A 13,503-nucleotide genomic window follows, 5' to 3' on the forward strand; every position below is an offset into this window, starting at 1 on the left:
ATGTCAAATTTGCTTAATTCACTTGGTATTCTTTATTGAAGAGCATACCAAGGTATGCTTAGTAGTGGGCACATGTCTTCAGCACTAAATTACAGCAGTGATTGCAACAATGTATAATACCACAAGAACTGCTGCTAAGCCTAGGCATTCTTTTCAGCCAAAGATACCAAGAACACTAAGTATATTTAATAGGGTGAAAAGGAAAATAATTTTTAAATTGCATTCTCTATGTCTTAACAGATTTTTTTTTTTCGTTTGCGTTGCTTTAAATTAATTTGTTGCTATATACGTAGCTTGCGAATTATAAGCTGTAAACCGTAGGAATATGCATTCTGAGGATTCTTTACCAAACTAATGACGGATATAGCAGCCACCAGCGGCATTCAACTCTTTCCAGATCTTCGTGTGTTTCACTTTCACAAGAAGAAATACGTCCCCGAAAATAGCCAAATGCCGCTGGTGGCTGTCATATTTGAAGGTATAGTAAACCCAATTTTTTATTTCATCATTTAGACAGAGCGTGCAATTTTAAGCAGCTTTCTAATTTACTCCTACTATCCGTTTTTCTTCGTTCTCTTGATATCTTTATTTGAAAAAGCAGGAATGTAAGCTGAGAGCCGGATCATTTTTAATTCAGCACCCTGGGTAGCACTTGCTGATTGGTGGCTACATTTTTAAGCGCTTCCCATGTGCTGAACCAAAAATGGTCGTTGCTAAGCTCTACATTCCAGCTTTTCAAATAAAGATAGCAAGAGAATGAAGAACCATTGATAACAGGAGTAAATTAGCAATTTGCTTAAAATTGCCTGCTCTATCCGAAACATGAAAGAAAAAAATGTGGTTTAGTGTCCCTTTAACATTCATTAAAACCCTTGAATGCACATCCCTAGTAAACAGACTGTTTGTGTAATAATAAGAGTGTACAACATATTATCAGCCTGTCTGTGCTCACCTACTAACAATGGTTACAGGGCTAGATCAAAAGACAGAACACTGAGATCTGAGTTATCTAAATATCTATGGGCTTGTCAGATTCTCTAAGAAAACGGTTCCTGGCGTTTATGTATGTGAAGGAGATCTATACATTACAATTACAATAGGGCAGACAAACAAATTGTAAATTTCAATGTATGAAATTTAATGGATGAGTCATTGGGGAAAAAAAAGACCACAGTATAAAATCTGTATTGTTAAATCACATTAAAAATCGTAACTAAATTGTTCTGCAAAAATCACAGTTTATGAAAAAATGAAAATTTGTATTGAAATTACACAGGAAGAAGACATATTTAATGCACACAGTAGAAATTGTAATAAAACTACATTTCACATGCAAAATATTATTTTCCTTATTGTAGGATGCCTCTGCTACTGGACTGAATAGGACTGTTCCATGGGCATAGCTAAAAGTTCTCTGCCAGGTCTGGCAAATTTTTTAAATATTTGCCCCTGCAGATCTTGCTGTTTTTTCTCACAAACTGAAAGGTGGCGAGATTGTGTCAAAATACATAAAACACTTAGTACCCTATTATAAAGACAGGATAATCTGATTTGGATTGGCTGCAGTATTTAATTTTTAAAGTGTGCTTCCTGCTAGCTTTGCTCTTGCCAGCAAAGTTTCCCTTTACAGCTAACTCCATTACTTTGTATGTGAGTTATAGCGCTGCGGAACCTGTTGGCGCTCTACAAATACCTGATATTAATAATAATGTGAGGCACCTGCAAATTTGCATGGAACGCCCTTTTTTTAATTAACCTTTTAAAGACCGATGTACCCTGTACTTTTGAGGTTGTTAAGAGTTTTACTAGCGCAACTTTGCCGGTAGCGGTGAAGCTGTGCTAGTAATTTATGCCGCACTTCTAGAGGCATGCAGATATAGTGCGGTTGTGCCGACATCGGTAAAACCTATGCTTTTTCCACCGCATGTATAGGGATATGTAAAAGACCACAGAAGTGGTTAAGAGAGAATTCCCTGTGGCAGCATCTGCAAATGTCAGTAGGATTTACACCTGATCCGGAGAATATTAGAATCAGCCTCTGTGTGAGATTTTTTATTAAAACACATTTAAAGGGATATTCCAGCCAAAATTGGAAACCACATGGGTGCATTTCAGTATTGAACAAAAGCAATTTTGTAATATACATGCATTAGCAAAAATTCTTCTTAAAAAAATTGTTTCAAAAGTGTATTTAAGTATGCACCATGAACCAGCATTTTAAACACAACACTTGCTCAGAGAGCCTAAGGTGCTTATAACCATCTGGTAATGACTCCATTTGTTAATTGCTGACATGATACAGGCCCCACTGATGATTTGAGCAGCTGCAGTATTTAAAATGTGGGTGCACTGAGAATATCTAGCTATGCTTCACATGCACGTGCAGAAAAAAATGTTAACACTAAAACAGTGATAACATTTACTAGAAGGATTTTTGTCTTTAGATGTATATTGCAAATATGTTTCTATTTAAAGATGGAATTAATCTATGTGCATTTAAATTTTGACCGCAATGTCCCTTTAAACAAGAATGGAATAATATTTCTCTTGTAAGATGTATCGAGTCCACAGATTCATCCTTTACTTGTGGGATATTCTCCTTCCCAACAGGAAGTGGCAAAGAGAGCACACAGCAGAGCTGTCCATATAGCTCCCCCTCTAACTCCACCCCCCCATTCATTCTCTTTGCCTGCTCTAAGCAATCGGAAGGGTAAAGTGAATGTGGTGGAAAAAATGTAGTTTTTATTTTCTACAAGCAAGAGTTTGTTATTTTAAATGGTACCGGTGTGTACTATTTACTCTCTAGCAGAAAGGTGAGGAAGATTTCTGCAGGCAGGAAGATGATTTTAGCATGTTGTAACTAAAATCCACTGCTGTTCCCACAAAGGACTGAGGAGTGCAAGAAAACTTCAGTTGGGGGGAACGGTTTGCAGGTTAGGCTGCAATAAGGTATGTTCAGTCATTTATTTCTAGATGACTGTGATAATGCTAGAAAAGACTGATAATATCCCCATGAGGGAATGGTAAGCTGTATTCAGAGACTTATGGAATTTCAAGCTTACATAACAGGGCTAGTTTATGCTGGTTGACACTACTTTCTTGGCAAACGGTTTTTATTGAAAATATCGTTTTTTTGAGACACTTTGAAGGTTTCTTTCAGGGGTTGTTACCCACATGGCTATTATTAAAACACTCGGGAGTGTTTCTTTAGGCCTCACAAGCGCCGTAGTGAGGCAGGAGGTGCCTAATTTCGCGCCTCAGATGCGCAGTTATATTTGACTAGAAGTTCAGGCTGTTTCACATGGAGGGTCCGGCTGCAGTTTGAGGGCCTATAAGAAGCTTTTTCCCCACAAATCTGGTTACTAAGGGCAGGTAGGGCCACAGCAGAGCTGTGGCAAGGTGCTGAACGTTTTTTTAACCGTTTTTTTGGCTTACTGTCGATCCGGTTTGGGCATTAAGGGGTTAATCGTTTTTATTGCTAGTGGTGCAATCTTACTAATGCTTTAGGTACATACTGTAAAGATTTCGAAAAGTTTGCTGCATTTTTTCACTGTTTTGCAAAAAAAACAGATTTGTAAGGCGGCGACTTGGTCTTCGCTTCATACTTTTTTCAAATTTAAATTTTTTTATACTTTTGCTTCTTTGGAGGCTATTTTTGGGAGAAAGGTTCTACAAGCAGTGGTGCCTTCTGTTTAAGGTACCTGTCTTGTTCCCTCCCTTCATCCGTGTCCTAAAGCTTTGGTATTGGTATCCCACAAGTAAAGGATGAATCCGTGGACTCGATACATCTTACAAGAGAAAACAGAATTTATGCTTACCTGATAAATTACTTTCTCTTGCGGTGTATCCAGTCCACGGCCCGCCCTGGCTATTATAAACCACTGCACCCTATGGTTTCTCCTTTTGCTTCCTAACCTTCGGTCAAATGACTGGGGGGTGGAGCTAGAGGGGGAGCTATATGGACAGCTCTGCTGTGTGCTCTCTTTGCCACTTCCTGTTGGGAAGGAGAATATCCCACAAGTAAAGGATGAAACCCTGGACTCGATACATCACAAGAGAAAGTAATTTATCAGGTAAGCATAAATTCTGTTTTTCTAACATTAAAAAAATAAATAAAAAAATAATAATCTTGTAATATATAGAATTGCAGCGATTTGAAACGTTTTGTGCTTCTTCGCTTGCACCATGTATATTTTTGCATAAGCAATCTGGAGTTCTGTACAACCGTCCATTTTTTCAGCCTTTTTTGGGGGGGAGAATAAATGATTTACACATTTCAATAATTTGATTGACTTGCAGCTGTTCAATTGCACAGTGTACACATTTTATAATATTTCAAACATGCTTTAAAGGGACCGTCTACTTTATTTATTTTATTGTTTAAAAAGATAACACCTTTACTATCCATTCCCCAGCTTTGCATAACCAACATTGTTATATTAATAAATGATCATAAATGAACTTTATAAACTCTATATTTGCCTGTTTCTAAGCCCTTGCAGGCCGCCCCTTTTCTCAGTTCTTTTTACTGCCAGACGGTACTAGTTCATGTGTGCCATATAGAAAGCACTGTGCTCACTCCTAGGGAGTTATGCAGGAATCGGCACTAATTGGCTAAAATTTAAGTTTGTGAAAAGCACTGAGATAAGGGGCAGTCTTCAGAGGCTTAGATACAGATAATCATAGAGGTAAAAGTATATTAATATAACATTGATGGCTATGCAAAACTGGGCAACAGCAATAAAGGTATAATCTATATTTTAAACAATGACAATTTTCAATTAGACTGCCCCTTTAAATATGAAAATGTAGGAGTTAAGTGTATTTTTTAACCATTTGAATTCTAACCGTCTTCTTGGATATTGCGCAAAACCTGCAAAATATAATGTAAAGGTCTAGGTTTGGTCATGTAGAAATTGTAGTCACTTTACTTATCTATTTAAGAAGTCTAATATAAGATATTTTGTGTTTTTAGCTTTGGAAATCCATCCCTAGATGAGCGTAGTATTTTGGCCCCTTTGTACCAGTGCTGCATGTAAGTAAAGCTATATTTTTCTATTTATTTCTTGTTTTTACTTGTTATGCTGCTTTTCCCCTCACTTTTTGCGACTTTCCCCTCCCTTGCAGTATACGAGTCTCCACTTGGAATCGCCTATCTCATTTGAAGCGAAGCTCCTTGCGTTCAGCGCTACTTGCAGCCACATCTCACGACCCTCTCTATCCGGTGCTGTCAGAAGCGCACCTGGAAGCCTTGGAGCGGCGCCTGCAAGGGATTTTGGGAACTGTCCAGCAATGCATAGACCAGTTTGGTGTGGATACAGTGATGGTGGAGGACAGAATGTTGACCAATAGAAACTAGCTGCCCATCAGTATCACCTAGGGAGGTGTAACAATGGTTTGCTGTACACCTAGAGACTTGGTGTGTGGGGATTGGAACCCTTAAATCAGCACAGGACACCCACAGACAGTAATACGAGATCCAAAAATGTGCAGTTGTCTTACGCCTTGCGTCCTGGTGGTGAGATGGTATCAAAATTAAGGAATTATTTGCTTTTCCCATGTTTTGTCTTATTTGTGACACTCTGCAAGGGATTTTTTTTATTATAAGAAGACGGACATCAAGAACCCTTGTCGGTTCCGTGGGTGCATAATTTGGACAGATTTTATGTTTTCAGTCCATAATTTATTTCCTTGCTGGTGATGTCTGTTTTTTTGTTCTATATATAATGATTTTTTTGTTTTGTTTAAGGATACGTCTTTTTTTTTTTTTTTTTTTTTTTTTTTTTTTTTAAATCTGTGGGTGTTGGGTTTTTACCATGCGGTATGCACATTGTCCTCAGGGTGGCGCTGCCACTTTATATATTACCATCTGGTGCAACAAACCCAGTGGGTATGTATTTTATCTAGTTCTGTTAAATTATTAGATTAATTTATGGAATGATCTAATGGGTATTAATGGTTATATGTTCCTATTCCATGGTTTTAGCATTCTGCAGAACATTTCATCATTAATCTTTCTAATTAAAAAATGTGTTGGTTAGCTATTTGCAGCGGAATCTTCTATCGAAGAGCTGGACATTTAATCCACCGTTTGCCAAAATTGAAAGCCAACTGTAGTTTGGTTAAAGCCTTTTGGTCAACACAGAACTCCTCAATATGACTGTTGCATTTTTACAGGTAGCCTCTTCAAATGTACAATACTGCACAAGGAACAAGGAAACCGTGTGGCTTTTAAAAATATTATTTATGATAAGTGAATCTAATATAGGATCCATTATTCCTAGCAAAATACTTAGACGCAGGATCTGCTTTTATTTATTATACACACACTTCATAAACCCCGAATGTTCAGCATTATTTTGGGCAGCTACAACAGTGTTTCATTCAAACTAATGAAAAGTATTTTCCGCTTCCTACTTTGGCCTAGTTTCCATTGAAGTGCTAAAGTTTGGAAATAGACTTTAAAGGGACAGTATACACCAATTTTCCTATAACTGCATTTAATAGACAATACTATAAAGAAGAATATGCACAGATACTGATCTAAAAATCCAGTATAAAACCTTTTACAAACTGACTTAGAAGCTCCCAGTTTAGCAGTGTTGATGAAGTTAGTCTGAAAGGGGCTGGGAAAGCAGGAACAGCAGACCCCCCCCCCCCCCCCCCTGCAAATAAAAAGTCCCAATACGCATAATGGAGCAAGCTGGAGTCTGTATACGTCAGTATACAGCTAAAACATTGGGGCTTGGTTAGGAATCTGAAAATCAGCACAATGTTGTTTAAAAATAAGCAAAACTATTTATTTTTACAAAAACACTCCCAGATGAGCTATATAAATGGATCATCTACAAAACATTTATGCAAAGAAAAATCTATTGTACAATGTCTCTTTTAAGGCAGATAAATGTTTTTATCACCAGTTTCCAAAATAGACCACATCAATGGAAGCTAAGCCTTAGTCGTCTGCTCTGTTATGGTGCTTTCATATTTGTTTGTTTTTTGTTCATTTTATTCCCCTGCTACTAATTCAAACATAACAAAAATCCAGTCCAGCACCCGTGTCAGACAAATAGTGTGCATGCTGTAGGAGTAACCGCACACACTCCCAGGATATCCAAAGAAAGCACCAAGGAAGATGCGACATTCACTCACAGTTTTAAAGGGATATTAAATAGTATGAGATCCTAATATAAAATGTTTAATTGTGTGTAGTTAGAATACTTTGCAATTTACTTTTATTATTTATTTTGTCCCCTTTTTCTGCAATTTAAAGAGCTAGAAAGGTAAAAAAAGAATTGTGCATTTCAATTTTAAATAGAAACATTTTCACAGTATTCTGTCATTAGCAAAAAGGCTTCTAGTAAAATATATTACTGTTTTTTTCTGCAGCATACGCACATATGTTGTGAGGGGTCCCGTGCACCAGTATTCTAACACCTCACTTTTTCAGAGGGTCAGCAGTAGTCTTCAGAAGCAATAGACACCATTGCCACCTCTCTGAGTGCATTGTTGCTAATGGAAGTATATTGCAAAAATGCTTCTATTTCAAATTCAAAAGCACCTATGCGCGTTTCATTTTTTACATTTCTATCCCTTTAACTCTGAACATTGTTGCTTTTTTAAATTCCACTGAGTTTCTATACAGTAATGGGTGCCACCATGTTTAAACTTAAGTTGCCCCTTACCGGTTTCCCCTGGTGAAGACTATTAGGGACAGATATAAAACAGGCAATAAAAGAGACTGTCCAAACAAGGCTGTGTGGAAAATAGGATAATCTTAAAGGGATTCCACACATCTGTGTTTACACAGAGATAAATAGAAAACTAGTTTAAACATGGTGGCGCCATAGAAATTAAGAACCTTTACACTTATATTTTCAATATGTAAACAACTAATATAATTTAAGGCTAGTCTTTACTTTGAATACATCATTGTTTCTAGCATATATTTACTGTTAAACATCCCTTTAATTAGTGGTATAAAACATAGACAACATTCTGGGCTACAAGCACTTATTTAAGTCACACAGAACACTATATACAATATACTGCTGTTTAATTAGTATCTCAGGTGTAATTCCTCATTAAGGGATTAACCCATTCCTATCCTAACACCATTATATATATATATATACAGCAAATTAAATACCACTGAGGTGGTTTTGGATCAAGTCCTTAGAGTGCGGTCTTAACTTATTGCTCATTTATGTATATATGCACCGCACCGGGGCAGAAAAATTTTGTCACGTGAGTGCTTGGTGACAAAGTTTGCAATATATATATATATATCTTATATGTACTGCTTCAAAAGATGGGGGAAAGTAATACTTCCTACATTGCATAAATATTCTTAATGATAATACCAAAATATTAAAATAAAAATACTAGTGAAACAATGCCCCTTCTAAACCACTGTTATTTGCTTTTGGATATAGAGATATTAAGGTTTATATTGTAGCGAAAAGAGAAAAAAGCGCAACCCCACATCAAGGTAGACGTTTAAGCTTTATTACACACACTGCATGCGGTTATCAAGATCCCGGCGATCTTACATTGGATTATACCAGAGACATTCTAACCGGGCTGAGATTTTCCTCTCTTCTTCCCTGTTTGGGATACAGGCTGGTTAAACAATTTTATCTTGTAAGTGTTTGTAACCGCATGCAGTGTGTGTAATAAAGCTTAAACGTCTACCTTGATGTGGGGGTTGTGCTTTTTTCTCTTTTCGCTACAGGATTGCCTCATAGAGAGTGTTCAGTGACGCACCTCACTGAAAGTATCTGCACCCCACGGATCAAGGTGATTGGGGGAACCATGGAATCTGAAAAAAATAAAAGGCTTTATTGGTACTTCCCTGGATTCTAAGAACGATTACTTTTCATATATCTGGAAGTGGTAAATGTACTGTTCCTTGATTCTTTAATATGTTCAACATATACTAATATTTGGTCATTATAGATCATAGGATCTTGTCCTTTACAGCATTTGCACAACACTCCAGGTAGTGCTGCCTTCGAGTGTATTTGTATGTAATTTTATGTTCATTGGTTACAATTTATAAGATCATTATTTTTATATAAAATACCTATCACTTTCTGATATATTGGTATTTAAGATCAGATATATTATAATTGAAATATAATCATTCCAACCACATACACTCTCTATAACCCTCAAGATAACATATTTTACCCATTTAGTTACACTGCTAATACTCTGTTTTGGGTTATTAAGGTTTATATATCCAAAAGGCCTCTTGTTTCTTTAGTACGTTTTCCCTGTCTCCTCAATGTCTTAATACTGGGGCACTAAAGTGGTAAGCTACTGGGGCAGTTACATCTCCCCGTTCTAATGTTGGATTTATGTTGATTAATACAGTTTCTAACCCTTTGGGTGGTCTCGCCAACATAAACAATCCCACAGGGGCATTTGATCAAATAGATGACAACAGAAGTATAACGGGTATAATATGTTAAAATAGAAAACGTTCAATCAATTCTAGGATGGATAAAAAAAAAAACTCCTCTTAAGGAGACTTTATGCAACATGCCAAATAAGGGTAACCTTTCTTCGTTTTAGAGGTAATATAACTCTGTCTCATCGGGGATCGCTACCAATATCGGCTTTTACCAATTTGTCCATTCAGACAAGGAATGGGTTAATCTCTTAAGGAGGATTTACACCTGTTGATACTATTTAAACAGTCCTTTGTATATAGTTTTCTATGTTACATGATTAAGGACTCATAGCCTGAGCCATTCTCCATGCTTTATTCTACTGATAAAATTTGTGAGTGAATCTTGCATCTTATGAGTGGGTTCTGCAGTGGTTTTCTTCCTTGATACTAATTCGGATAGTACTGTGTTTTCGGCAAATTCTTTCTGTTAACTAGTGATCAAGTCCTTTTCTGGTTTGTGTTGGTGTGTGCTCACAAGAATCTTTCTAAAGGATTGTAATTTTGTTTATTTTATTACATTTCCTCATTATTTCTCGTGTCTTTCAACTTGTTATGCCAGATTATTCTATATCTGTGATTTACTAAATTGACTTGGTACATCTGATATACACAACACTCTGTATATGCCCTTAAAGGGACAGTCAACACCAAATTGTCCCTTTAATACCTATTCCCCAGTTTTGCATAACCAACACAGTTATAATAATACACGTTTTACCTCTGTTATTACCTTGTATCTAAGCCCCTTATTTCAGTTCTTTTGACAGACTTGCATTTTAGCCAATCAGTGTTCACTCCTTGGTAAATTCACTTGCGTGAGCTCAATGTATTCTATATAGCACACGTGAACTAATGCCCTCTAGTGGTGAAAAACTGTCAAAATGCATTGAGATGAGAGGCGGCCTTCAAGGACTAAGAAATTAGCATATGAACCTCCTAGGTTTAGCTTTCAACTAAGAATATCAAGTGAACAAAGCAAAATTGGTTATAAAACTAAATTGGAAAGTTGTTTAAAATTACATGCTCTATTTGAATCATGAAAGTTTTTTTTGCACTTGACTGTCCCTTTAAGTGTATGTACTTCCCGTCTTCAGCACTTCAAAGTCAATAATCATTGTTTATTACAGAAGTCTATCAGCCAAATACGTTATCGTCCGGTATAAAAAGTAAGTTATCAGAAATCGTAGCATAAAAAATGTGATGTTTGTGTATCTCTCTTATCCTTTTTATTCAATTATCTTTTTATAGCAGCCATGAGTGTGAGTTAATGAGACATTAAAGTCATGGTAAAACGTTTGTGAAACGCTAGGATTTACCAGTGGAACAAATAAAGGGGACTTCATGCTGAAAGCTCCTTTTATTTGTCTGAAGCATTCGCTGCACTAAGCTCCTCAGGCCGCAGAACGCTATTTTGCTGTAATGTGACATTTCCACCTCTTAGCCAATAGTCGTGCAGGCCAGCTGCTAAGATCAAGTCACAGCAAAATAGTGTTCTGCCGTGGGCTGCCTGAGGAGCTCAGTGCAGTGAACGCTTCAGACAAATAAAGGAACTTTCAGCATGAAGTATTTTATACTCCATGACGGAAATTCCCCATTTATTTGTTCCACTGGTAAATCCTAGCGTTTCACAAACACTAGGATTTACTATCATTTTAAAGTATTTATTTTTTTTATCCGAAAGAAATTATTTTTGTATGCGTACGTTTTTTGTTTTAACCAGTTAACGGCTTTAGGACATTCTATGCCATCCTATTAGCTCTGGACTTTAACGCCCTTAGGGTGATTGATCAATGGCTGAAAAAGAACCACAACTCTATTAGTGGATGAGGACCACACTCTACAAGCAGAAAAAGGTTATATTTTTTTATGTCTTGTTTGGGGGGTGGGTTCAGCACAGGGTAACAACAAAATAATAATAAATGTTAATAAAATGGTTTCTTCTAGATGTGAAACGGAATTCAATTTCCATTAAACCCAAATTCCTCAAATTAAGCCAATAAGAAAATCCTATTGACCGTATATATGTGTCATGTGTTATTTAAAACACAATGCATAATTTGCAAACACATAATAAACAGACAATGCAATAATTCTTTAAATTTACAATGCGCAGTAGTTTTTCTTTATGTATTATACCTGCTGTTCTTGTAATTTAAACTTGTAAATTGTAGTTTTCCCACCGTCCCCCATAGAGGCTGAAGTATATCCTACTACCCGATTCATAACCCTGGTACACTTTTCAAGGGATATGTCTCTGGACTGCAAAACAATGCACATTTTGAATAATGAAATTACAGATCTTTGCATTGCAATGATAAATGCATTTATAGAAAAGTTAATGTCCCTTTTAATATACGTGGTTTTTTATCTGCAGGTAAAATGATCATTTGATTCAATATGACTTGAAGATTTAGATATTGTGTATTCAATCTCCATAAAACAGTTGTATGAATTGTCAGCCTTTCTAAGACATAACAGATTCCCTCCCACTGTATGTTTAGTTACAGATCCTATATCTACAGTATGTATCATTGGAGCGTTCATGTCAAGCTGCTATGTACATTGTCTAGAGACTATGAGCTACTGTATAACACATTTTGGAAGTAAGATTTTGGGTACAGGAATGTCTTACGCTTGCTATTGTGTGGTGCAAGCTGAGAGTTAAACAGAGGAATAACGTCAAATCTTTTATTAAAATAAATGGAAACTATTTCTCTTGGTTGTTTGATTCCTGTGTACTGTTTTTGTATTTAAAAGGGGTTTATATGTATCACATACGCCCTAGACTGTGTGTGTGTGTATGTGTATATATATATATATATGTGTGTATACTTACTAGGTTATTTTTATAATATATTTACACCCTTTTAAATTCTCCCTCTGACAATATTCTGCAAAGGGTTAAACACTGGGAGCTAGTTGAATACATTGGGCTTGATTTATCAAGCCTTCTCCCGCACTACAACTGCAGGTTCTCACAAGAGAACCTGCAGTCAGTATTTATCAAGCAGCGGTCATCAGACACACAACAACCTGCAGTCAGTATTTATCAAGCAGCGGTCATCAGACACAAGAGAACCTGCAGTCAGTATTTATCAAGCAGCGGTCATCAGACACACAACAACCTGCAGTCAGTATTTATCAAGCAGCGGTCATCAGACACAAGAGAACCTGCAGTCAGTATTTATCAAGCAGCGGTCATCAGACACAAGAGAACCTGCAGTCAGTATTTCTCAAGCAGCGGTCATCAGACACAAGAGAACCTGCGGTCAGTATTTCTCAAGCAGCGGTCATCAGACACAAGAGAACCTGCAGTCAGTATTTATCAAGCAGCCGTCATCAGACACGAGAACCTGCAGTCATTATTTATCAAGCAGCGGTCATCAGACACAGGAGAACCTGCAGTCATTATTTATCAAGCAGCCGTCATCAGACACAAGAGAACCTGCAGTCAGTATTTATCAAGCAGCCGTCATCAGACACAAGAGAACCTGCAGTCAGTATTTATGAAGCAGCGGTCATAAGACGCAAGAGAACCTGCTGTCAGTATTTATCAAGCAGCGGTCATCAGACACAGGAGAACCTGCAGTCAGTATTTATCAAGCAGGGGGTCATCAGACACAGGAGAACCTGCAGTCAGTATTTATCAAGCAGCGGTCATCAGACACAAGAGAACCTGCAGTCAGTATTTATCAAGCAGCGGTCATCAGACACAAGAGAACCTGCAGTCAGTATTTATCAAGCAGGGGTCATCAGACACAAGAGAACCTGCAGTCAGTATTTATCAAGCAGGGGTCATCAGACACAAGAGAACCTGCAGTCAGTATTTATCAAGCAGCTGTCATCAGACACAAGAGAACCTGCAGTCAGTATTTATCAAGCAGCGGTCATCAGACACAAGAGAACCTGCGGTCAGTATTTATCAAGCAGCGGTCATAAGACACAAGAGAACCTGCGGTCAGTATTTATTAAGCAGCGGTCATCAGACACAAGAGAACCTGCGGTCAGTATTTATTAAGCAGCGGTCATCAGACACAAGAGAACCT

At 37.2% G+C, this 13,503-nt stretch overlaps 1 protein-coding gene across 2 annotated transcripts in view; it reads left to right on the plus strand.

The window, feature by feature from the left end:
- FAM20B (FAM20B glycosaminoglycan xylosylkinase) overlaps nucleotides 1-12,167 on the plus strand; it is a 50,885-nt gene extending 38,718 nt beyond the window's left edge. For both annotated transcript variants that reach the window (XM_053693960.1, XM_053693961.1), the window contains exons 7-8: nucleotides 4,976-5,035; nucleotides 5,128-12,167. In XM_053693960.1, the coding sequence (XP_053549935.1) occupies nucleotides 4,976-5,035; nucleotides 5,128-5,359 (292 nt within the window). In that variant the 3' untranslated portion in view covers nucleotides 5,360-12,167. The remainder of the gene's footprint in view (nucleotides 1-4,975; nucleotides 5,036-5,127) is intronic.
- The last annotated feature ends 1,336 nt before the right edge of the window (nucleotides 12,168-13,503 follow it).

Source organism: Bombina bombina, chromosome 10 (genome assembly GCF_027579735.1).
Source record: "Bombina bombina isolate aBomBom1 chromosome 10, aBomBom1.pri, whole genome shotgun sequence".
NCBI classification, from domain to species: Eukaryota; Metazoa; Chordata; class Amphibia; order Anura; family Bombinatoridae; genus Bombina; species Bombina bombina.